At 38.4% G+C, this 26,982-nt stretch overlaps 2 protein-coding genes across 2 annotated transcripts; both read right to left on the bottom strand.

Moving 5' to 3' along the window:
- Positions 1–18,161: 18,161 nt before the first annotated feature.
- Positions 18,162–19,490, bottom strand: LOC110624308 (probable disease resistance protein At4g27220). Its single transcript, XM_021769412.1, has one exon. The coding sequence runs from the start codon at positions 19,488–19,490 to the stop codon at positions 18,162–18,164; it is 1,329 nt and encodes a 442-aa protein (XP_021625104.1).
- Positions 19,491–19,769: 279 nt separating this feature from the next.
- Positions 19,770–23,478, bottom strand: LOC110624306 (probable disease resistance protein At1g15890). Its single transcript, XM_021769411.1, has 3 exons — positions 23,268–23,478; positions 20,866–20,934; positions 19,770–20,788 (listed from the first exon to the last, which is right to left on the bottom strand). Exons 1-3 carry the CDS (start codon positions 23,476–23,478, stop codon positions 19,770–19,772), a joined length of 1,299 nt encoding a protein of 432 aa, XP_021625103.1.
- Between the last annotated feature and the right edge of the window lie 3,504 nt (positions 23,479–26,982).

Below are 26,982 nucleotides of genomic sequence, written 5' to 3'. Positions count from 1 at the left end.
TCTTTATACTTAGGAGCATCTAACTTTAGGTAATCCGTCATTTTGACCTTGCTTCCTGCTGATGGGTTAGGTTTGGGTGGTTGGATTTCAAGAATTACTGGTTCTGTTAGGGGAGGAGAAGGTGGTTTAGCGCTCGCTGGATTAGGGTTTGCTGGATTCTGGTAATAAGATGGAGGTGAAAACATAGGGTAAGGTGGATATGGTGGATAGTAGGCAAGATAAGGTATGTATGAGGGGTACGGGTGGTAGTTAGAGTAATCCGATGTGCCTCCCATCGGATACTCGGGTCCATGTGGGTAAGGTTGGTACTGAGGTGGATAGGCAGGTCTTGAGGCCTGAGCGTCTCCTTCAGATTCTCCCATACCCTCTCCTTCAAAACTCACACCCAGAATTCCATCTCTCCTCTGATCATCCCCCACTATGTCCCTGACATCTGTAGACATCCTTCCCAGATCTGTTCTTCTTCTGTTTACATCAAAAAAACCTTCTAGGTTCCTTTGACGTTTCACCTCCGATAGTTCTACTCGACCGTGCTCTTGACGGAGCAGTAGGAGGAAGGGCATCCATACCCTTATTTTTAGGTGAAACTCCAGTCAACCATGCAAATCGACGTCCTCGCATCCTGTCTTCTGAAAAACAACATTTAACGCATAAACATTAACATCATATGGTTCATGTGAATACACATGAATCCTCATCATACGTAACATACAATCAATGCACATGCATATAATCATGGCCTTACACATCATCATATATTCATCAGGACAGGACTCTACATCCTATCCTAGTGGACATGATTTTTTCTAATTGTGCTTGCCCTCTATAACATCTATGAGCCCAGCACTCTAGGTCCGACCATATGAACCTAGGGCTCTAATACCACTCTGTAACGGCCCAAAAATTAGACCGCTACCGGCACTAGGGTTCAGATCGACTTAAGATCGCTGGAGCCTGTAGCAAACCTACTATACATTTTGTTATACCTGATAAAACCTCATACATGATCACACGATTTAACAAAAATATAAATATTTCATGAATCAAGGCTTGACCTATGCATGTATTAAAACTGAAATCATAAAACCCATACTAGAGCCCTTATCAAATGCTCCAGTATGGCTAACATAACATGCCTCAAGCTCGGTCCAAACATAAAAATCATACTTAAAACTTTTACATAAGAATAATGAAAACAGGGATTACAAGACGAACACTAAGGCAAAACACAAATCTAAAACCATGAAACAATACACATCCACATCTATGCTATTACAATAGACTATACCAACAACTCAGCCAAATTTCCCGAGCTAACTTTGATCCTGCTAACTTGGGGTTAGGGAAAAGGGATAAGCTACAAGAGACTAGTGAGCAGAACATAAATACAGTTCAATAAATATATGATCGAATGAAATGCGTCACAACACAAACAATTCACATCAAGATGGATTTGTTACCAGTAACCCTCTACAAATTCCAATAGTGCCGGACCCACAACGGGTGCTCCTCAGAACTTCCTCTTAAACATATCATAACATATCCATAACGTCAGGGGCATAGAATGGACATCCCTGGTCTTTCCATATCCATCATAACATATCATACTCGAGGGCTAGTGGGTCATCCAACATCCATCCACAACAACAGTAAATTATGCAATGCATCATATTTATGAATTCTAATACAAACAACCTAATTACATATACATAAAATTCGTGATGCATGAGCATACTTAAAAAGTTTGATTTTTTTAAAATAATAGATTAGTTTAGTTCTACTTACCTCTGGCTGATGCTCGCCTGAAACTGATGCAGTTATCTCACTGCAGGCTTCTACGGTCTCCCAAGTCCGATCCTACACAGATGGACTCAAATGAGGGACCAAACATAACTTTTATAAAACTTTAAACAACTCCCCAATAACTCCTAAAACATACTAGAACATGTATAAAAAGCAAGCAGGGAAAGGCTGGGCAGGGACTTCGGCGGCAGGTTCGGCGGTCGAAGGTCCCTCACAGATCCGAAAGCCAATACTTTCGGGGGTAGGTTTGGTGGTCTAAAGCCTGTTACAGATCCGAAAGCCAAACCTTTGGGGGCAGGTTCGGCGGCCTAAAGCCCCACACAGATCTGAAAGTCAAGTCTTTAGGGGCAGTTTAGACGGCCAAAAGGCTGCCTCCACAGGCAGGTTCGGCAGCCGAACTTGGGTTCTTCAGCAAGGCAGAACCTGATTCTGCTTTATACATGCAGCCTCCAAAATACTTCAAAACTCACATGCAAAAGCCTCACAACAACCAAACATATTTAACATACATAAGAGACCTCAAAAACTTACTCTAAACCAACATGCACCAACAGAAACCAAGAGAAAACGTTCATCAAGAAACTCAACCCTAAAACTTTAGAAAAACAAACATGCATCAACAACCCATTAAATCCTCAAAACACAAGCTGAAAACCTTTCGAAAACATATGAAAAGCAAGGTTTTAAACTTGCCTCTTGGAGACACAATAGTGACAACAACCCAAACTTGGAGAAGAGGGGAAAATGATCTCTGGAGGTCTCTAAGGTTTGAAACTTTCGGATTCGAACTCAAATCTTCAAAACCACAGAAGAAAAACATGTATTCTTGAGGGATTTGGAGAAATTCAGCAAAAATGCCATAGAGGATGCATGAACTCACCTCTGCTCGAAAATGAAGAAAGAAACCTCGCATTTTTCGGGCTGATGGCCTTTTATAGGTAGCTGAGGAAACCACGTTCGGCACTGAACCTTGAAATTTTCCTAAAACTCTTTTCTCTTTTCTTTTAACACGATTTCAAAAAAAATGTCAAAAAAATTTTATGAAAACCTTATTTTACTCTTCTAAAGATTCCAGTTTCGAGATTTCAGATTTCAATGGAGCTTTCGTCGAAAAGTGAAAATTTTAACGCCGGAGTTTAGCCGGGTATTACAGTAAATATAAGTAACATAGAAGCACAATTATTCATCATCAGACATTTCTTCATCAGACGTATAATTTGCATAATTCATTATATTTCTTACCTCAGCTTTTGTGAGTTTACGATTTACCGCAACTGTTTGTTCTTTTACTAGTTTATACATGTAAAACCTGCAACGATGAAACAACAATTTATTATTTTATTTTCGAATTATACGTAGACTTTCTTCATATGCCCCTATATTATTTCTTGTCATAACAAGAGAATGGCATTTTATAATAGGAGCACCTAAAGATTGCAAATCAACAATAAGTTTGTTTGATTCGTCAACTCTAAACTCCGCTCTTTTCTCAAACCAGCATAATATTCCCTACGATCTCTATACTTCTCACTCTTATAGTCGTCATTAAAAGTTGGAAATAACCACACTCGACCCTCTCTCTTGAATGATGAACATCCTATCATTCTTTTATGAGCATATAAAAATGATGAATGCTCTTTATTTATATACAACACAAACAATATTACATGTGAATTATTTACTCAACTTGAAACTTAACTTTCCTGTAAAGTTGCATGTGACCTATTATACACTATTACAATTATGACATGTACTTTGATCATGCATGTGACCTGGTCTGATACATACTATAAAATTATGACATATATTTCAACATTGCATGTGACTTGTTATGATAAATAATACAAATTTATGATATTTATTTTCGACCTTGCATGTGACTTGTTCTGATACATACTACAAAATTATGATATGTACTTCGATCTTGCATGTGATCTATTCTGATACGTACTACAAATTTTGACTTTACATGTGACTTGTTCTGAAATATACAACACAATAATGACATGTACTTCAACCTTGAATGTGAACTATTATGCGAATACTGAATGTGACCCATAAATGCACAAAATGCATGCAAACTATCATGCTATTATGCATTTGAAAGCATTCGTTAACATTGCATGTTACTTGTACCTGCAAAAGTTGCTTGTGATTTTTTTGTCCAGAAAATTTGCATTTGCTACATAATACTTATTTTTTAATGATAATTATTCTAAATTTATGACTTATTTATTCACATTTTATTTTATAGATATGACGAGTAGATAAAATTACCGTGATTATACAAGTCCAGGACCTCATGATCAGTCTTTATTGACACAACAATAGTTTTATAGATCGCAGTCGGTTTGGAATGAGAAAATTACAAATGAGCCATTATATTGTAGGCAATCTGCGAGTGTTTTAAAGTAGGATTTTCATCCTCTTATTGAAGCATATCTTAGACTTTCTACATTTTATGGTATTGTCAAATTAGTTGAGAGATGGCGTTCAAAGACACATATTTATGATGCCAGTGGGAGAGTCTATAATTATTCTCAAGGACATAGGTGTTATTCATACCTACCTATAGATGGAGATGTTGTCGTCGGTAACTCTATTATAAATTGAATGATACATTGTCAACAGTTTTTGAGTCTCGTACCTCCCGCTAATATAATACGTGGTAACTCTTTGCCATTAAGTTGGTTAATCGAAAATTGTAATAAGCTATTAGATGATGCTGATGATGAAGTGGTCCAGAGACATGCCTGTATTTATATTTTAAGAATTATTGGAGATTTCCTTTTCACGGATAGAAATCCTAGTAGGGTTAACCTAATGTTTCTGCTTCTTTTTGCCAATTTACATTGTAATACCCGGCTAGACTCCGGTATCGGAATCCCTACCGTCCGGTGGGACCTCGGATGTCGGAAACCTCTAGAAGGGTAAAACTATGATTTTATGAAATGTTTTCATGTATTTCATGTTTTTAAGTAAGAAATTAAATGAGTTTTTGCATGAAAAATCTTTGGAGGAAAACCCAGGTTCGGCCGCCGGACTCCGAAGTTCGGCCGCCGAACATGCATGCTTTCGGAGGGACTTTAGGCGCCTGAAAATTTTGAGTGAGGGAAATGCAGGTTCGGCCGCCGAACTCCAAGTTCGGCCGCCGAACCTTGCATGCATGCGGAGGCACTTTCGGCCCCCGAACGTGGCCTGGCCAGCCACCTATAAAAAGGGGCACTTAGCCGAAATGGGAGAGTTTTCTCCCATTTTCGGCCACAGCAAGCTTCCGACCTCCCTCTCCCAAATCTTGTGTTTTTCCTTCAATCCCCACCATTTTCTTTGAGTTTTCAGGTTCCACAAAAGTTTTTGAGTGTTTTTAAGCAAGTTTGGAGCTTGGAAGTCTTGGAGCTAAATCCCTCCATTTTCCGAGCTAGGGTCGTTCTTCCTCTCGATCTTCAAGAGGTAAGCTTCGATCTATGCTTCTTTTATGTTTTATGAAAGTTTTATGCAAGTTGATGGGGTAGAATGCATGTTTAGGCTTGTTGTTAGGTTTATGGGTTTATGTTGTGATTTGAACAATGTATGTTGGAAATGTGTTGTTTGAAGTGTTGTAGTTGGGGTATATTATAGTTTGAGACCCCTAGGTGTGATGTATGATGTGTATGCATGTGTAGAAACAAGTTTATGCATGTTTTGAGGCGTTTTGGAGGCTGTGGACACAAGGGAGCCAAGTTTCTGCCCTTCGGCAGAAACTCAGGTTCGGCCGCCGAAGTGACTTTCGGCCGCCGAACCCCCCTGTGGAGGCAGTTTCGGCTGCCGAAGCCTGCCCCCGAAACTCAAGTTTCGTCTCTGTCTGGGAGGTTCGACCGCCGAAAGTGCCGCCGAACCTGCATGACTTTCGGCTGCAGAGGGACTTTCGGCTGCCGAACCTGCCGCCGAAAGTGCCCTGTTCAGCCATTTCTTGCATGTTTTCATGTGATGTTTTCAGGATGTTTTAGGGGGTTTTTGGGGAGTATTTTAGAGTCATATTCATGTATGTTTGGTCCCTCATTTGAGTCCGCCTGTGTAGGTTCGGACCCGAGGAACCGAGACCCCCAGCAGTGAGCCAGCTGCTTCAGAGTCTCTTCAGAGCTAGCCAGAGGTGAGTGGAATAAACTTTAAGTTTTAAAGCAAATTAATGAAATGTTTTAGCATGATTCACGCATCATGAATGCCATGAGATATATTAGGTTGTTTGCATTAGAATTCACGAATATGTTGCATTGCATACTTTGTTGTTGATGTGGATGAATGTTGAATGATCCATTAGCCCTTGTATGTCATGATAGCCTATGTGAGTCCAGGTGTGCCTGCTACGGCTCTACGCCCCTGGCACTATGACAGATTATGGAAGTCCGGGTGTGCCTACTACGGCTCTACGCCCCCGGCATGTATAAGTAAGAAAGATAGGGGCTAAATGGTGACAAGTTCATCCTTGTTGTGAAATGTTTGTGTTATGGCGCATACATGAAAGCATGATTTAAATTGATGTTTTATTATTCTGCTCACTGGGCTCTAGTAGCTCACCCCACTCCCTTTATCCCCAGAGTTGCAGGTACAGGATAGATCAGGAAGTCGGCTAGAGTGAAGTTAAGTCATGTATGTTGTAATAGATAGTAGTGGACATGAACATGATGTAATGAGTATTTATGACCATGTAATGTAATGAATGATTTGATGATGTATTGAGGATTATAGTAGTGCTTGACCTAGAGGTGTGTGAATCCCCATTATGTATAGAGTGTTTAATGAGTAATGATGTTAATGACCATGATTATCCAAGCTGATATGTATGATGATGATACCCCATTGGAGTATTTGATGAGGACTCCAGTGTGGGGTTTATGTATGATTTTGTGCATGCACAGGTTTTGCTTGGATAAGAGAAAAGAAAAATTTTTACAGATCATGTATATGTTGTTATGTATGGGATTCCACAGGTTTACAGGAGGTATGTAGGCTTGCTACGGGTCCCGGCGGCCTTAAGCCGATCTGGATCCTAGCGCCGGTAACGGGTCGGATTTCCGGGTCGTTACAGAGTGGTATCAGAGCCAGGTTCATATGGTCGGACCTAGTGTGTCGGGCTCATAGATGTTCTAGAAGGTCAAGCACACTAGGAAAATCATGTCCACTAGGATAGGATGTAGAGTCCTGTCTATATGATGATATGATATGCCATGATGATATGCATGTGCATAAATGCTATGATGTGATGCTATGTATGTGATGAGGGTTCATGTGTTTCCACATGAACCATATGATGCTAATGATTGCTTATACTATGTGCTGTTTTTCAGAAGATAGAATGAGAGGAACTCGTCGATCTGCACGATTGACTGGAGTGCCACCTCAGGACGAGGGCGCTGATGCCCGTCCTCCAGCATTGCCTAGGGCAATGTCCAGTAGGTCCAACAGAGACAGAGTAGCTAGAGACCCTAGAAGGTCTTTGGATCTGGGTAGAAGCAGATCAGTAAGGGGAACAGTGCAGGGAGGAATGTCTGAGGATATGGAAGTAGATCAGAGGAGGGATGGCAGTCTCGGTGTGAGCATGCCGGAAGAGGGCATGGGAGAATCAGAAGGAGGCACTCAGGCCTCGAGTTATGTCCAGCCACATCACTACCCACCCTATTCACACCATCCAGGGTATTCGATGGGAGGTACATCGGATTACCCCAGTTTTAGCCCTTATCCTCCACATATGCCATACCCACCTTACTACCCACCATACTCTCAGTACCCCATGTACCCACCTCCACCTCCCTATACCAGTACAGCAAACCCTACCCCAGGGGATGTTGCACCTCCACCACCACCAGTACCTACTGTCCCGGAAACACAAGTACCCAAACCTACCTCATCTGGAGGGAGCAAGGTCAAGATGACCGATTACATGAAGTTGGGTGCTCCTCAGTACAGAGCAGGCGATGACCCATTTGAGTATCTGAGCAGGGTCAAGACTATTACAGATGAGATAGGGGCTGATGACAGTAGAGCCATTCAGATGGCTGGGTTCACACTGGAGTGCAAGAAGGCACGTGGTTGGTTTAAGAACTATGTGGACCCGAGAGCGGACAGTATGTCCTGGGAGGAGTTCGCAAATGAGTTTGCAGGATGGGCTTTCCCTGAGAGCTCTAGAGAGCAGAAGATGATAGAATTCGAACAGTTGAGGCAGACTGAACAGATGAGTGTGGAGGAGTACACAGACAGGTTCCTGGAGTTATTGCCATATGCTGGGCAGAATTTGGACACAGATCAAAAGAAGTCAAGGAGATATATTATGAGGCTGCACTCCAGGTATTCTTCTTTGATACAGTCAGCAGAGAGGGAGAGTTTCCATGCCATAGTGGATATGGCTAGGAGAATGGAGGCTAGTGCTATCATTGAGGGGAAGGTAAAACAGTCAGTGGCACAGTCTTCTGGTTCCAAGACCCCAGGTGGGGAAAGGTTAGACTCTTCTTCTCTGAGTGCAGCAGTTGCAGGCAGTAAGAAGTGGGACAGAGGCCACAGAAAATCTAAGAAGAATAAGTTCTGGAACAAGATCAAGTCAGGTCTGGGTTTAGGCAGTGGCTCAAGCTCTGGCGCAGAGGTTACAGCATGTATGAGATGTGGGAGACCACACAAGGGAGTATGTCTGGCAGGGACAAACACATGTTTCAGATGCGGACAGGCGGGTCATTTGGCTCGAGATTGTCCTAGAGCAGCCTTTGCAGCACCGTCTCAGCAGACAGCCTCCGGCAGTGTGGTGCAGCCAGTAGCTCCAGCCGCAACACAGGCCAGTGGCAGAGGCAGAGGGAGAGGGTCAGCCTCTTCATCAGCAGGATACAGAGGTGAAGGTCCATCAGCTCCGGCACGGATCTTCACTATGACTCAGCAGGAGGCCAACACATCCAACACTGTGGTGGCAGGTAATCTCATCATTGGTTGTTCTGATGTGTATGCCTTAATGGACCCGGGTGCATCTCATTCTTTTATTGCTCCGAGAGTCGTGGAGAGGGTAGGATTGATGGTCTCTGGGTTAGAGTGTCCCCTATAGGTCAGTGGACCCAAGTGTGACCCGTCAGTGGCAGAGGCAGTCTGCCAATGTAGTCCAGTTTTCATAGAGGGAAGATGCCTTTCCGCCGACCTCGTGGTTCTAGATTTGACAGATTTTGACGTCATTCTAGGGATGGATTGGTTATCGACCCATGGTGCTACCTTGGACTGTAGAGACAAGGTAGTCAGATTCAGAGATCAGGATGGGTCAGAGGTCGTCTTCAGAGGAGACAAGAGGGGTACACCTAGAGGTCTGATCTCAGCTCTTCAGGCTCGTAGGTTGCTTAGGAGGGGATGTCAGGGGTTTCTAGCTCATGTGAGGGAGTTAGATAGTCATGTCAGAGAGCCCGCCTCAGTGCCTGTGGTGAGTGAGTTCTTAGATGTTTTCCCAGACGAGCTGCCAGGGTTACCACCTGCTAGGGAGATAGAGTTCGAGATTGAGTTAATGCCTGGTACCAGACCGATCTCTATTCCCCCCTACAGGATGGCACCAGCTAAATTGAAAGAACTGAAGGAACAGTTGCAAGAGCTGGTAGATAAGGGTTTCATCCGACCGAGTACTTCACCTTGGGGTGCTCCGGTTTTGTTTGTGAGGAAGAAGGATGGATCCCTTAGACTTTGTATCGACTACAGACAGTTGAACAAGGTCACTACCAAGAACAAGTACCCTTTGCCGAGGATCGACGATCTATTCGACCAGCTAGCAGGAGCAGGTTGTTTCTCCAAAATAGATCTGAGATCAGGGTACCATCAGTTGAGGATAAGGAATGAAGATGTACCGAAGACAGCTTTCAGGACCAGGTATGGGCACTATGAGTTCCTTGTGATGCCGTTTGGGTTGACCAACGCCCCTGCAGCATTCATGGACCTCATGAACAGAGTATTCAGTCAGTATCTGGATCACTTCGTTATTGTCTTCATAGATGATATCTTAGTGTATTCCAGAAATGCAGAGGAGCATGCCCATCACCTGAGGACAGTTTTGCAGACCTTGAGAGAGCATGGCTTGTATGCCAAGTTCTCCAAGTGTGAGTTTTGGCTTAGGAGCATTTCATTCTTGGGGCACATTGTGTCAGAACAGGGTATTGAAGTAGACCCCAAGAAGGTAGAGGCTGTAGCTAACTGGCCTAGACCCACCACAGTGACCGAGATCAAGAGTTTTCTTGGTTTAGCAGGTTACTACAGGAGGTTCGTTCAGGACTTCTCAAAGATTGCTGCTCCTATGACCAAATTGACAAAGAAGAATCAGAAGTTCATATGGACCGATCAGTGTGAGGAAAGCTTTGAGGAGCTTAAGAGGAGGTTGACTTCAGCACCGGTGTTAGCTCTGCCAAAAAGTGATGATGACTTCTCAGTATATTGTGATGCGTCCCGTGTGGGACTGGGTTGTGTGCTAATGCAAAATGAGAGAGTGATCGCTTATGCTTCTAGGCAGCTGAAGAAGCATGAGCTGAATTACCCCACACATGACCTAGAGATGGCAGCAGTGATCTTTGCACTCAAGATGTGGAGGCATTACCTTTATGGGGTAAAGTGTGAGATCTTCACAGATCATAAGAGCCTGCAGTACATCCTGAGTCAGAGAGAACTGAACTTGAGGCAGAGGAGATGGGTAGAGCTGTTGAGTGACTATGATTGCAAGATTCAGTACCATCCGGGTAAGGCGAATGTTGTGGCAGACGCCCTAAGCCGGAAATCACTCGGCAGTCTATCCCACATTTCAGCAGAGAGGAGGCCGGTGGTGAAGGAGTTCCACAGACTTATGAGTGAGGGATTACAGTTGGAGTTGTCTGGCACAGGTGCCTTAGTGGCTCAGATGAGAGTGACACCCGTGTTTCTGGAGCAGGTAGCTCAGAAACAGCATGAGGACCCAGAGTTGGTCAGGATAGCCAGAACGGTTCAGTCAGGCCAGAGTAATGAGTTCAAGTTTGATGATAAGGGGATCCTCCGCTACGGGAACAGATTATGTGTGCCAGATGACATTGGTCTGAAGGGAGATATTATGGGGGAAGCCCATAATACCAGGTATAGTGTTCACCCTGGAGCCACCAAGATGTATCAGGATCTGAAGAGAGTGTATTGGTGGCCAGCTATGAAGAAGGACGTGGCACTGTTCGTGTCAGCCTGCGATGTGTGTCAGAGGGTGAAACTAGAGCATCAGAAGCCGGCTGGAATGTTGAATCCACTACCGATTCCAGAGTGGAAATGGGAGAATATAGCTATGGACTTCGTAGTGGGGTTACCGGCGACGTCCAACAGATTGGACTCCATATGGGTGATTGTGGACAGACTCACCAAATCTGCTCACTTCATCCCTGTCAGGAGTGGTTACTCTGTGGACAAGTTGGCGCAGGTGTACATAGATGAGATTGTCAGACTGCATGGGGTCCCGGTATCTATAGTGTCAGATAGAGGGCCCCAGTTCACCTCCAGGTTTTGGCGGAGTCTGCAGAACGCTATGGGTACCAGATTAGACTTCAGTACTGCCTTCCACCCACAGACAGACGGACAGTCAGAGAGGACCATCCAGACAATAGAGGATATGCTCAGAATGTGTGTGCTAGATTTTGGCGGTTCTTGGAGGCAGCATCTACCTTTGGTGGAGTTTGCCTACAATAACAGCTATCATGCTAGCATAGGGATGGCTCCATATGAAGCTTTGTATGGGAGGAAGTGCAGATCACCTATCTGCTGGGAGGAAGTAGGAGAGAGGACTCTTGCGGGTCCGGAGTTAGTAGAGCTTACCAGCAGGATGGTACCCATAATCAAAGAGAGGATCAAGACTGCTGCTAGTCGGCAGAAGAGTTATGCAGATATCCGCAGAAGACAGCTAGAGTTTCAGGAGGGGGATTTGGTTTTGCTCAAGGTGTCTCCTATGAAAGGAGTGGTTCGGTTCGGGAAGAAGGGTAAGTTAGCTCCACGGTACATCGGTCCTTTCGAGGTGCTTCAGAGGGTCGGTAATGTGTCGTACAAGCTAGACTTGCCTGCTTCGATGGAGAGAATCCATCCGGTTTTCCATGTTTCTCTGTTACGGAAGTTCGTGTCGGATCCTGGAAAGGTTCTTAGTGAGCCTGATATGGAGATCCATGAGGATCTCACCTATGTAGAACAACCAGTGCGGATCCTAGACACTCAGATCAGAAAGCTGAGGAACAAGGAAATCCCGATGGTGAAAGTCCTTTGGAACCACCACAATATTGAAGAATGCACCTGGGAGACACGGGAGTCCATGCTCCAGCAATACCCCCATCTGTTTTGAGGTGAGTGTTAGTTGTTCTATGTGTTGCATGTATGATATATTGTATGCTATGTTGTATGTTATGATTGATGCCATGCTTTGTATGTTAGCTGAGGAACATTCGGGGACGAATGTTCTTAAGGGGGGGAGAATGTAATACCCGGCTAGACTCCGGTATCGGAATCCCTACCGTCCGGTGGGACCTCGGATGTCGGAAACCTCTAGAAGGGTAAAACTATGATTTTATGAAATGTTTTCATGTATTTCATGTTTTTAAGTAAGAAATTAAATGAGTTTTTGCATGAAAAATCTTTGGAGGAAAACCCAGGTTCGGCCGCCGGACTCCGAAGTTCGGCCGCCGAACATGCATGCTTTCGGAGGGACTTTAGGCGCCCGAAAATTTTGAGTGAGGGAAATGCAGGTTCGGCCGCCGAACTCCAAGTTCGGCCGCCGAACCTTGCATGCATGCGGAGGCACTTTCGGCCCCCGAACGTGGCCTGGCCAGCCACCTATAAAAAGGGGCACTTAGCCGAAATGGGAGAGTTTTCTCCCATTTTCGGCCACAGCAAGCTTCCGACCTCCCTCTCCCAAATCTTGTGTTTTTCCTTCAATCCCCACCATTTTCTTTGAGTTTTAAGGTACCACAAAAGTTTTTGAGTGTTTTTAAGCAAGTTTGGAGCTTGGAAGTCTTGGAGCTAAATCCCTCCATTTTCCGAGCTAGGGTCGTTCTTCCTCTCGATCTTCAAGAGGTAAGCTTCGATCTATGCTTCTTTTATGTTTTATGAAAGTTTTATGCAAGTTGATGGGGTAGAATGCATGTTTAGGCTTGTTGTTAGGTTTATGGGTTTATGTTGTGATTTGAACAATGTATGTTGGAAATGTGTTGTTTGAAGTGTTGTAGTTGGGGTATATTATAGTTTGAGACCCCTAGGTGTGATGTATGATGTGTATGCATGTGTAGAAACAAGTTTATGCATGTTTTGAGGCGTTTTGGAGGCTGTGGACACAAGGGAGCCAAGTTTCTGCCCTTCGGCAGAAACTCAGGTTCGGCCGCCGAAGTGACTTTCGGCCGCCGAACCCCCTTGTGGAGGCAGTTTCGGCTGCCGAAGCCTGCCCCCGAAACTCAAGTTACGTCTCTGTCTGGGAGGTTCGGCCGCCGAAAGTGCCGCCGAACCTGCATGACTTTCGACTGCAGAGGGACTTTCGGCTGCCGAACCTGCCGCCGAAAGTGCCCTGTTCAGCCATTTCTTGCATGTTTTCATGTGATGTTTTCAGGATGTTTTAGGGGGTTTTTGGGGAGTATTTTAGAGTCATATTCATGTATGTTTGGTCCCTCATTTGAGTCCGCCTGTGTAGGTTCGGACCCGAGGAACCGAGACCCCCAGCAGTGAGCCAGCTGCTTCAGAGTCTCTTCAGAGCTAGCCAGAGGTGAGTGGAATAAACTTTAAGTTTTAAAGCAAATTAATGAAATGTTTTAGCATGATTCACGCATCATGAATGCCATGAGATATATTAGGTTGTTTGCATTAGAATTCACGAATATGTTGCATTGCATACTTTGTTGTTGATGTGGATGAATGTTGAATGATCCATTAGCCCTTGTATGTCATGATAGCCTATGTGAGTCCAGGTGTGCCTGCTACGGCTCTACGCCCCTGGCACTATGACAGATTATGGAAGTCCGGGTGTGCCTGCTACGGCTCTACGCCCCCGGCATGTATAAGTAAGAAAGATAGGGGCTAAATGGTGACAAGTTCATCCTTGTTGTGAAATGTTTGTGTTATGGCGCATACATGAAAGCATGATTTAAATTGATGTTTTATTATTCTGCTCACTGGGCTCTAGTAGCTCACCCCACTCCCTTTATCCCCAGAGTTGCAGGTACAGGATAGATCAGGAAGTCGGCTAGAGTGAAGTTAAGTCATGTATGTTGTAATAGATAGTAGTGGACATGAACATGATGTAATGAGTATTTATGACCATGTAATGTAATGAATGATTTGATGATGTATTGAGGATTATAGTAGTGCTTGACCTAGAGGTGTGTGAATCCCCATTATGTATAGAGTGTTTAATGAGTAATGATGTTAATGACCATGATTATCCAAGCTGATATGTATGATGATGATACCCCATTGGAGTATTTGATGAGGACTCCAGTGTGGGGTTTATGTATGATTTTGTGCATGCACAGGTTTTGCTTGGATAAGAGAAAAGAAAAATTTTTACAGATCATGTATATGTTGTTATGTATGGGATTCCACAGGTTTACAGGAGGTATGTAGGCTTGCTACGGGTCCCGGCGGCCTTAAGCCGATCTGGATCCTAGCGCCGGTAACGGGTCGGATTTCCGGGTCGTTACATACATAGAGCCAGTATGTATAGTTGGGGTTCCGCATGTTTTGCTTGGTTATATAGGAAAATTTTATCGGGGCACAGATCCGAGAGTATCTTAATAAGGTAGAGCTCTATACATTCTCTATATATGGACATGAGACCGATTTACTTCAATCGCATCATGTATAAATATACGAGTTCCACATAATAATGTCCCACTTAGAAGTCAGTTAGTATTTTATACTTATTATGATATTATTTTACCTTGCATATAGCGCATTTACATCAAATTCTTAAGTTTTATTTTATATTATTTTCAAGTCGAGCAATGCACGACATATCACTCAAATCGTGACACATGTATTGACAGAGATACATTATAAATTTGACAGAATGGACGATCTAGAAATATAATATAAAATATTTTTTGTACTTTGATTATTAGGACATTTCTTATGTTATTGTAATAAATCTATTTTTTTCAAATGATATGGAAGTCATATTCCGATGAAGTCCTTGCATCATTACCATTATACAAGGTCGTGACATTTGGAGAGTAGTGGTTCCTCTAATATGCTTCTATGTGGTAGAATGACATCAACTAGATAGGTGTTACGCCAATTCGGCATGCAACAATTAATACCAAATCCACCACGCCAGCCATCTAATCTTCATAACACATTTATTTCATAACACATTTATTTCATAACACATTTATACTATCATCTAATAGTAATTGGATTATAGTTCATGCGCATTGGATTGCCATATGGGAAGATAGATGGCAGAGGTTGGTTGAAACAGCACCATTAGATGGACAATTCCATTATCATTCAGAATACCTAAAATGGTATAGAAGAGTATCTCGTAGATGGATATCGCATCGTGGTGCAGTTATTGGCACAATGATAATATTTTATTATTCAATGTATTTTCATATGTTTATATTAATTTACAATATCATTGTTTAATTATATAATTCAAATATGAGAACGATATCGAGAATATTTATCTGATAAATTGACAGTTTCCTAATCCGAGCACTGATCTTATTGAAATACAGACAACAATTATGTTCTATGCTATGGAGGAAAAGAATGAATAACTGAGATACATCTACCACAGCCTGCTCCTCAGGCGCAACTTATGCCAGATGATCCTAATGAGCCTATTGACCCACCGAGAAGACCTAGGTGTAGACATAGCTCACGATAAGAAGCCAATGTTGATGCACATACCACTATCCTAGTAAATATCATAATTTCGGCACCCGTTTCATTCCACACTCATCGACCATTTGGTAAGGTTGGACAGTGATCAGCAGGATCTAGTGTTCCACAAAACAGTGAATCACAATATACTACGTAGACACCTGGTAGTTATATGTCACTATCTCATATAATCTCGATACAGTGGTCCTTCTAGCAAGTCGTTATTCCAAATCATCCATTTCAGATGCAGACCCTGGTAGGTAGTACTTTTGATACTTTTGCCCGATATACTAACTCTATTAATGCATTTTCTGCTAGATATTCTGTGGATATTCTTTTATCTAGTCTAGGAGTACAACTATTTTTTAACCATTTTGTACAGCACACATTGAGCCAACACTACTCTACTGTTGCATCTCACAATATCTTTTTACAATCACAATATATTGTAACATAACATCCGAGGTCGGTAGCCCTAATCTTAATATTACTATGACCTCCACAAATATTAATTCTGCTGCTGAAGGTGAGACTATAAACGGTGACCACCGATCATATGAAACTTGATATCCACATAAAAGAAGGGGATGCTCATATGGCACGAGAGGACATTTACATCATTCTTAACATTATTTTCTAACTTTATTATTTATAAATTTTTACTTTATTTTTATTACATTTCATGTTTCATAAGTATTTTATAGTATTTTTTATTTTATTTTTAATATTTTTTACTATTCATAAATATTTAAATTAAATATTTATAAATCAATTATAATATTTTAATAAAATAGAATTATAAATATAAAAGATATAATGATATATTATAAATAAATAAAATAATAATATTATTAATAAAATTTTAATAATTATATTTATATAAATTTAATATATAATTAAATAAATTAATTAAATAAATGAAATAAAATTATTAATATTATATTGTAAATAAATTAGAAAATTAATAATAATAATAATAATAATAATAATAATAATAATAATAAAATTTTTATAACTATATTTATATAAATTTAATATATAATTAAATAAATATGATATAATATAATAATTAAATAAATAAATAATATTAATTGCTTACTTTAAATGTGCGGTATTTATTACTACAGTGCAGTAATGGTTGCGTCCAGACTGATTTTTATAAGTATTATTGTACGTTTCAAGTGTAGTAATATTTATAAAATTTAGGCAGTAAGGTGCTTTAAAAATGCAGTAAATTCAGTAAATTCTATTTTAAAGTGCGACGGAGTCAACTTTTACTTTTATTAGAGTATAAAATTTTTTTTAACTTAAAAAGATAAAAAGGTCCTGTCATCCCATTCCAATTGTCATTCCTATAGCAAATGGTATGAATCAAAAATAATTTTAAATATAGTACTAAAACATGTCCCTATATAGTCTATAATGGTCATCCTTGTATTTTTTTTTTTTTTTTTTTTTGAACTGGATCCTTGTATCTTTATTAACAATCACAATCTTTATTAACATCACAAAGACGCAACATAGACAGTAATGATACATGATTTTTAAAAGTAAATGGCATGGTTGAATTTCTCAATAAAATGAAATTTTCTTTTAAATGATTATATGATAAAAATAAAAAATTTGTTTTCTTGCAAAATTTACAGTAATCATTTGGTAAAATGATACAAAACTGAAAATTCATTCCATAGTGGTTAATTTTATTGTTGCATCTACAGAAAATCACTGATAACTTTTGTTGACCCTATGCAAAATGTACAGTTATAGATTTACATAGCATGAAAGTCAAAAACAGTAATCTCACCATTTTGCTTGTAAGATCTGGAAATTGTTTACATAAATTGTTGTGACCAATTGTGGAACTGCCTTCCCAAATGAAACGTGAGAATCTTAGACTTCTTGGACACATTGGACCCTGGTATTATTGTCTGCAAATCTAAATTTTTAATATGAAAAAATTGGCGTTTACGCTTTTTGTGGAATGTAGAATCAAGCAAAGATAAAGAACATAATCATCTCCAATCTCTCAAATGTAATTATCTATCACCAAAATATTATTTAACTTTTACATCAATTATTTATTATAAGAATAACACATTTCAAATTACTTAAAATAGTAATTGTCATTGTCCATAATAATATGCTCATAAGCTGAATACAACTACAAACAGTAACCAGTAGTTCAAAACAAATAGCTATACATATATTAATAACCAACCAGGTAATTATATAATCTATAATGGCGAATTATGATCATTATTGCCATCACAACACACAACACAATATTTAAGCTTTGATCCTAAACTAGTTGAGATCTTTGCCATCATTGACCATTATTCCATTGAATGAAATTGATCTGCTTTTGTAGCTCTCCAGTGTCCTTCACTCTACAAAAAGACTGAAAAATGAAATTCAATACCATCATGCATGTAATAAAAAATTGAAGAACACAGAAGTTAATAGTGTTGGCTTAGTTTTAGATAAAACACTACCTCTGGTATATGCCATGTGATTCAATCCCCTTCATCAACCCCAACAAAAATGTCTTTCCAATTAGAATCTTGCTCGGTGTTTTGCCACTCCAAAGCTTGCCACCAGCTCTTCTCACTCTTGATCTGCCCCAATTCTGTGTGGAAAGCTTTGCTAATTGGGAGATTTTTGAGATTTGGGCAATAGTAAAAGCTCATCCATTTTATTCTTGGGGCAATGGATAACACATCGGAGATACTATCCAATTCAGGTAAGAAATGGAGAGAAATCTTCTTCAAGGCTGGGAGAACATGCTTGATCTCATTCTCAATATCTTTGCATTGCACTAACCTCCTGATGTTGGAGCAATCATCAACTGTGAACTCTTCAAGCCTGGAAAGATTACCAAGCAACTCCAGTGTGAAAACTATGGTTAGCTCTGGACACATGTGCAAGGTCAAATATTTTAGTTTTTTGAAGCTACTATTATCCAATCGCCCCTCACATATGCTCCTCAAACTCTTAGCATAATATATATATAGACATTCAAGTGATTCAAAACCAACTACTACTTCTTCAGAAGCGCCGATTACCATTTGATCTCCATCTAGGATTGATTGGAGTTTGTCACATTCTCCTGCTAAACAACATTTCAATTGCATCATATTTGAGATTTCAAATTCTGATAGCTTCTCAATAGTCATATTGCGATCCAAAAAAAGGGCAGATGCGTGTCTAAGCACTTTCTTGATTTCTTTAGGTGCACCTTCACCATTGACATACTTCAAACATTTATCATATCGTACTAACTCAAGCTCAGCCTCACGAGGGACTCGACAAATGATGCGACTGGTATGATCACCAATAGTAAATCTGAAATGTGATAATGGTGGAGATATTGGTATACTGTCCCAATTAAATCGGCTCAAAAGTTTCATGTTAGGGAAGTAGAACTGAAGTGTATCTAATGTTGTCAGTGTGCAAATCTCTAAAACAACACTTTCCACAGATGCTTTCCAACGCTCATCTTTTGGACTCACATCAATATATAAATTTTTCAACTTGGACAGCTGTGGTATAACCCCGTCGGGAATCATTTTTCTTGGATGATCGAGACTCACAGGTTCACGAAATGACACTTTTAGGGATGTGAGATTCGTGAGCTGTTCAACTTCTCTCGGTAAAGCCACTATTGCTGTCCCTTCAAGATGAAATACCTCAAGGCAATTGAGATTTCCAATTCCAGATGGTAGTAATTTCAACAGAACACAGTGATTCAAAGAGAACCTTTTGAGATTGACCAATCCAAAAAGAGAATCCGGCAAAGATTTAATGGGAGTTCCTGACAAGTTAAGGATTTGTAGAGCAAGCATATCTTGGAAAAATGTCTGATATTTTCCTCAATTTAAGGTTTTTTTGAAGGAAGAATGCTTGGGATTGGGGGCAGCTCAGCTCGTCAGATAACTCGGTTAGCTCGTTATCCATCAAGTAAATCTCACATAACTTTGTCCAGTTCACATCCTTTGGCAGCTCGGTCAATCTGCTATCATTTCTCATAAGAAATACTCCTTCCATGGACGGGAAAACATGTTCCACTAATAAATAGCGATCTATCTCACGTAGCTTGAAAACTTGTCCATCCTCTGAACACTCTACCAGGCGACAAGAGTTTCAAGAACTTTTTGGCCTTTTGAATACATATCTGTCAAGTCATCAGACATCCAGTTGTCTATCAATGAATCTCTTGCAATCTCCTGGTTCTCAAAGAACAATGCACAATTTTTTAGGCATCTTCTAGTTGTATCATCTGGAAGACGACTATAGCTGAATTTTAACACATCAGCCATGATGTTTTCTAAATCTCGTCCAGGAAATGCAGGCTGCGTTCTCAATATTTCAATAGCATTGTTCCAAACACAAACATCATATTCATCTTTCAATGCCTTTGACATTAGGAAGATAGCATGCCAATGGTAGCCACACAAGTCAACTACTTCTAGAGCTAGCGGTTGAAGGTCAGAAGAATAGTCAATTTTACCAGCATTCTCGCAAAATTCCTTCAATAAACCCTCCAAATTTATCTTCCAATCCACTTCCATTCTGTCGCATATTTCCTCTGATACAGCCGTCAAAACTATATTGCAACCATTTTCTGGAGTTGGGTCAGGGATTCCGATAAAGTCCAAGCTAATAACCTGATGAATACCAGCTAGAATCAGCAAAAACTTGACCTTGTTTAGAAAGCTCATCAGTTTCCATGAGCTTATAGACTTTTTATCATCCAAAGGCAATTGTTTTGCAATTTCTAGCTGCACCGCTTCCAGTTTCCAAACCTTGGGAACAGTTACCCAAATGACAAACTGAAACATTTCCCTTATATCAGGATGAACCTTCAATGACTTTAATAGGGTGGTTTTTCCGACTGCTCCTCCATAAACTCCGATTCTTGTTTTCGAATATCCAATTCTACTCAAAATTTCGTTTAGAATACGATCATTTTTTATAAGCCTTGAAAGAGGTGCTGTAGCCTCAAGTGAAGTATCGGATAGCATAGCAGCCGGTTCCAGAGCAGAGTGATGACTTTCTGCATGCATCTCCTGAATCTGCAAAATCTTTGGTTCTGCTGATGACGTTGCTTTGCTACAACCGGCTTCAGTTGTTTTCTCAAGTTCTGAAAATTATTCACTCTATATCACTTAGTAATTTTGACGTCATAAAAGAGGAAAGAAATTGAAAATATCAATATACCTTGAAAACGAGAAGAAATTGCTTCTGGTAGATCTGTAGCTATTGATGAACTGGACGCTGAGGCCTTTCCTGCGTTAATCAAACAGAATTGCAATTGCTTAAGCCCTCCGTATAATGAACCAGATTTTTCATCACCTTATTATATTCACCGGTCTGATACCATAACATTAATACTATACAGGAAACTAGGGGATCCTAACAAATATAGAAAACCCAAATAATATAGGAAGTAATTAATTAAGATAAGAAATCCGTATTAAAAAAATAATAATAATAAAACCAAAGACACGAAATAGGAAGAGTATCTTTGGACACAATTTTTTCAACTCAAATTCTATTTAATCAATTTTTACTATAATTTGAAACAAGTTTTTTAAAGGATAATTAATTAAGATAAGATATCCGTAATTAGGTAATTAAAAATATTAAATTTTACAGGAATGACATATTTTATTTTATAAATTTATGTAAAATAATATTTATTTTTGTAAAGTAATTATTTTATGAAAAATATATTAAGTTAATAAAAATTAAAATTTTAAAAATATAAAAACATTTATTAATAAATAATATATTATTAATGAAATAATTATTAATTAAAAATAATATATTACTATCTTTATATTTTAAAGTGTTAATGATTTTTAATTTTTTTTGCAAATGTTACTATTTTTATTAATTGAATATTTTTTTATAAAATATTAATGATTATAAATATATATTTTTATTATTTTATAAAATAAATAGAAATATTATATAAAAATTATATCCACATATTTTTGTAAACTATTATATTAATTTTGTTAATATCATATTTTTTTAATAAGATTAATTAAAAATTAAATTCATCTTATAAAAATTTAAAATAAAATACAAAACTTTTATAAAATTTTATTAATTTTTATAGCAAAATATCTATCAATTTGTTTTGCACAAAATTGACCATAAAAATAACCCCATTTACCCTCATCTGATATTTCAATGCTTAACAGTTTAACTGCTCAAGGGACCTTCGGCCAAGTTATAGTTTCCTGCAACTAATATAAATATGAGGGAAAAAACTTGTCCGGTATATTATAATTTAAAATATAAATAATTAAAATTTTTTTATTTAAAATTAAATAGAATTAGGGAGGTAAATATATAATTATAAATTTTTGTATATTTACAATGTGAAATTCCATCACTATTAATATTATCAATACTTAATTCGTATATTATAAATTATTTAAACTCGTTTCAAACTCGATTATTATTAATTAAAATATTGATTTAATTTTATATATTTTAATTAATAATTTATATAAAAAATATTTTTTATTATTAATTTTCATTTAAAAGAAATACTTTTAAAAAAATTTAAAATCTAATTTTTCAATAAAAACATAAAAATTTTTTATATATTATAATAAAATATAATTTTAAATTAAATTAATTATTTATATAAATAAATTCAGGTAATAGGAATTAATGTGTCAGAAATAGAGCTGAACTGTGATTGGTCGATCTACAAAAAAAAATATAAGATGGTTGGCGTCTACGGCGGCCATTTCGACGCTAAAATCAATAAACTAATAAAAGAGAGATAATGAATTGTTTAGAACTAAAAAATGTTTATATATGAATGTGTAACTTAATCTCTGTGTTTATTAGTTGTTATACTTTTAAAAGGTGGAGTTGGTTATCAAATATCTTAAAAATTCAATTGGTACCGACTAGTGGATAAGAGATCCCATGATTATAAGTATAATGGAGATCCATTGGATTGTATCTGTTAACAGTAACTTTTCATGAAATCTCGTTCTACTCAGGAGAGGGTGAGTCTTGGATGAAGAACCAAGCGCTATGGTGTCCAGATTTTTTTTTCTACGGGTGGGACTGCGTATCAGTTTATTAAACCCTTGCCACGTGGCTCTGCCTTATAATTACAACTCATGACTTACTTTGAACAATCGTTGTGTCCCATCAGAGGTCCTCCCACTGATTTTCAATTCTTTAGATTCGAAAATTACAATCGTCTTCTTCGCATTCAAAACCTGTCGTTATAATCGTCATATGAAAAATCTTCTTCTCCTCCAATTCCCACTTTTGCTCACAACTGATCTCTACACTTTAGAAAAGACTCGATCACTCAGCTTCTTTATTCCCACATTTTTTTACTCAAGGTAATTCGTGCTTTCCTTCATAAAAATAAATAGAAATTCTTCTTCTTCTTCCTCTTTCTCTGGTGGAAGTCCAACCTCAAGCTCCTCCTTCAATAGCCCCCATTCGCGCCCCTGCTTCCGTCATCCCACTGAGAGTGGTCCATGATAACGAAAGCGTCCTGGTAAATGACATCCCTTCTGTGTTAACTGATAAAGATGTAGACCGCCTTTATGATCACTATCAATCTCTCGAGAGACCTTTCAGATTTACGCTCCCATCCCGCGTGCTTAGGTGAATGACTGAATTCCTATGAAAGACACAATCATCGTCTATGAAGAGCAACTGAAGGCAGATCTTTGATTTTTGATGGATCCATTCTAGGTTGAAGTGCTCCGTTTCCACAAGCTTGCAGTCGCCCAACTGCATCCCAACAGTTAGAGGATTTTGGTGGTTTTTCTCTTCTTCCATCGAGCCGAGTGTTGTGTTGTTCTCCTAGCTATACCAGCTAAGAATCCATAAGAACGAAGAATTCTGGTTCTTCAGCGGAAAAAAGCATCAAACCCTCTTTGACCTTTACTCAATCATTGGAAGAATAAATTTTTCATCCTACATCACAGGGTATCTGAGTTTGGGCGGCTCTAAACTGACTGAAATGTATACGTGGAGTTTTAGAAGAATGGGATCCAGCCACGGCAGGACGAGGAGGAGTCTTTGGACCTCCTTCGGAGGATGGCCTTGACATAGAGGATTGATATTACTGTGACGGTGAGGAACGCTATTTTATCCTGGCAGAGTCACATCTAGGTAGGCCAAGCTCAGGCTCCTCACTCGCCTAGTCTTTCAAACCTTTGGAAAAGCATATCTCATATTAGCGAGTAGAGTATTTTTCTTTCTAACTCTTTTTACTTTTAAAACTGCCCTACTTACTCACCCTTTGTTTTGTGTAGATATGGCTGGGATAAGGAACAAACTTGCCGAAGCAGCGTGTGCCGTTGCAACCACCAGTCCACCTCCAAAGCAAGTTGTCGGGCAGAGCAGATTATGATGCTTCCCCCTCCTCTACCCCCACCTGCAACTAAGGGAACAACCTCCAATCAGCCAGAGTCTTCCTCTACTCCCCCTGCAGCCCTTGCTTAAACCAATGCTCCACAAGAAGTTGGTGTTAGAGCAACATGGCCTTAGGGCATCTTGCATCCGGCATTAGCTTTGAGCCATACCACCTCTCTTCTCGAGGAGTCTCGCCTGCCTATCCTAATCGCCAAGAGCGCTCTGAGGCTCGGGAACCGCCACTGATTGAATGAGGTCGAGATCGACACATAATCCACTCAGCAATGGAGAGTGTTCTCTGTGTGTATATGGCTAAGCAGCAGAACAATACTCTGAGGTGAGAGTTCGGAACATAGAAAATGGACAAAAGTCTCCTACAAGAGGAGAGCTCGAGGCTGAAGGCTTGGGTTGATGAAGTGGATGGTACTATGAAAGAGACACTGGAATCTGTGGACAAGTTCCAGGTGGACCTGGACGAGGCCAACGCTTCTAAGCTTGCCCTTGAGACTTGGGCTAAAAATGCAGAAAATCAAGTGGCTATCCTCCAGTGGCAAGTCCATACGTTGCAGTCTCAAGCTGAGGAGAACTGGGCCACCTCCACTAAGATTGCTAAACTAAAAGCTGAACTTCAAGAGACGGTGGCCCGGGGAGGGGAGATATTCATCGAAGGCCAAAACTTAGTCAAGAAAGAGCTGGTAAAGCAATTTTCCACTGAGAAATTTACTTGGATAGATGACATCTTCTCAGAGGAGAAGGATGATAAAGACGAGAATGGGCAGGACGAGAAATGTAACATCCCAAAATAAAATAAAAGAATAAATAAAAAAGAATAAAAATAAAAAAAAAGAAAAAAAAAAGAAAAAAGAGAGAAAAAAAAATAAATTAAAATTTAATTTAAGGACAAGTGGCTCATTTGTAGCCACTTAACCAAATAAATTTTGTAAATAAAAATAAAAAAAAAGAAGAAGAAAGAAAAGAAAAAGCTAGAACAACATCTTCCTTTTTTTTTTCGTCTCCTTCCCGTCAACCAAGAGAAAGAACCCATTCCTCCATCTCTTTTTCTCTATACCAAAATTTCTTCAAATTTTCACTCCCAATCAATTACCCATTTTCTCCCAACACATTTTCAAAGTAGAATTTGAAGAAAAAAAGAGAAATTAAAGAGAAAATTGTGAATATTTATGAAAAATATTGTATTAATATGATTTATTTATTTATTTTCCATTAAGAATAAGTGGAAGGGAAGAGTGGAAACTCTAAAGGGAAAGAAAAGGAAGATCATAAATTTTAAGCTTGTGGAAGATTTTGAAAGATTTAAAGTTTGTGCTCAACTTTATTTGAATAAACTCAATAATTTGTTAATTAGGTTTTATTTGAAAATTCTACTACCTTAGTAGAACTAGATCAAATGAATAATATTTTAGTTATATAGCATGATTAAAGTTTGAAGAAATGATAAATTTGATAAATAGAAAATTTTGAAATTTATATGTAATTTGAGCAAAACTCAAGTTATGGACTAAGTGGAATGTCTCTAAGGATGTAATTTGGCTATGATATAGTAACAAAAAAAAAATATAATTATTAGTCTAAATAAGAAATATTATGTTAAACATGGTAAAATAGTTAAATTAGGGTTGAAAGAAAGTTATTGGATAGAAATAAAAATTAAAAGAAAAAGAAAAATGAGATATGGTATATCGTGGTAAATAGGAAAAAAAATTAGATTAGAAAAAAAAATGATAATAATAAAAATAATAATATTTAATTAATTAAGGATTAAATTATGAATTTGTAATTTATGTAGTTGAATTAAATTAATAGATTTATATGATATGATAATGTTTAAAAGCAATGTTTAAAAGCAGAGTTGTAATATAATAAAGTATTATAGTTTGAATAATTGAAAGTTATACTGTATTGAAAGTTTTTGTCCCCATGTTTAAATGTATAAATTATTTAAAGTATGGCCCTAGTAAGTTTGGTGGGAATTGTGAGTTAGTTTAAGAGTGTGGCATGCCATATACAGGTCTTGTAGTACTACACTACAGTTACACTGATTTTTGGGATACAATGAGGTACCCTACAGTTATAGACTCGGCTTTTGAGCCATACAGTTATTTGGCACTTTGTGCCCTACAGATACAGTTTCCTTATCTGACTTAACAGTCCCATTTGAATTTATAGGGGCCAAAAGAAAAATAATAAATAAATAAAAGTATTAAGAGAAAATAAAACTTTTTACATGAAGAAAAAGAAAAAGACTGAAATTAAAATTTGTATATATGTGAAATAATAATATGATTTAGAATTGTTTCAAATTATTTGCCATATAATTTATTGTTATTTGTTTGATTTATTGCGGATAAATGAATTTTGATTTAAATGATTTATTTTTTTTTTTTTGAAAAAAATTTTGGTTGAGCACCACTAAGCAATTTGCTTAGCGCGTAGGAATTTATTTTTCCTTGCGCAGGTTGTAGATCCAAGGAGCAGTAGATCAAGATCTGCATCAATCCAGTCAGAGTTACATCATTAACTATATTGGAGTATATTTTATAAATTTTATATATAGTTAATTTTGAAAATATGGCATGTACATAAGGTTTTAGAGATAAAGTTGTATATGGTTTGAATTAGATATATTTGAAGATTTTAATTTTGGTGTAAATATGGGTTATTAGTATAAGTTTTTGTGTTGAGTTTAATGAGATGTTTATGAAGTGTTTGATATGAGTTGAAATTGTGTTGATGTTAAAAGAAGTTTGGGGGTTAAGGTTGAAGTTTATAGAAGTGTGATATTACTATTTACATGTGGAATTAAGCCCATATTTCAAGGGAAATTCTGCTGGATTTTCAAAAAAAAAAAACGCGGGCCATGAATTACATGATATAAATTAAAGGAAAAATAAGAGAACGGTTACA

This window comes from Manihot esculenta, chromosome 10 (genome assembly GCF_001659605.2).
Source record: "Manihot esculenta cultivar AM560-2 chromosome 10, M.esculenta_v8, whole genome shotgun sequence".
NCBI classification, from domain to species: Eukaryota; Viridiplantae; Streptophyta; class Magnoliopsida; order Malpighiales; family Euphorbiaceae; genus Manihot; species Manihot esculenta.
Note: the sequence above shows the minus strand (reverse complement) of the source record. Positions and strands in the feature narration are given on the sequence as shown.

Bases quoted from the DNA above. Each gene is read 5' to 3' on its own strand.
- LOC110624308 (XM_021769412.1), bottom strand. From the start codon at position 19,490: ATGCTTGCTCTACAAATCCTTAACTTGTCAGGAACTCCCATTAAATCT.
- LOC110624306 (XM_021769411.1), bottom strand. From the start codon at position 23,478: ATGGAAGAAGAGAAAAACCACCAAAATCCTCTAACTGTTGGGATGCAG. The intron at 20,935-23,267 runs GTCTCTCGAGAG...TGATTAACGCAG, and splicing joins TGGGAGCGTAAATCTGAAAG to GAAAGGCCTCAGCGTCCAGT. The intron at 20,789-20,865 runs GTATATTGATAT...AATAATTTTCAG, and splicing joins AATTTCTTCTCGTTTTCAAG to AACTTGAGAAAACAACTGAA.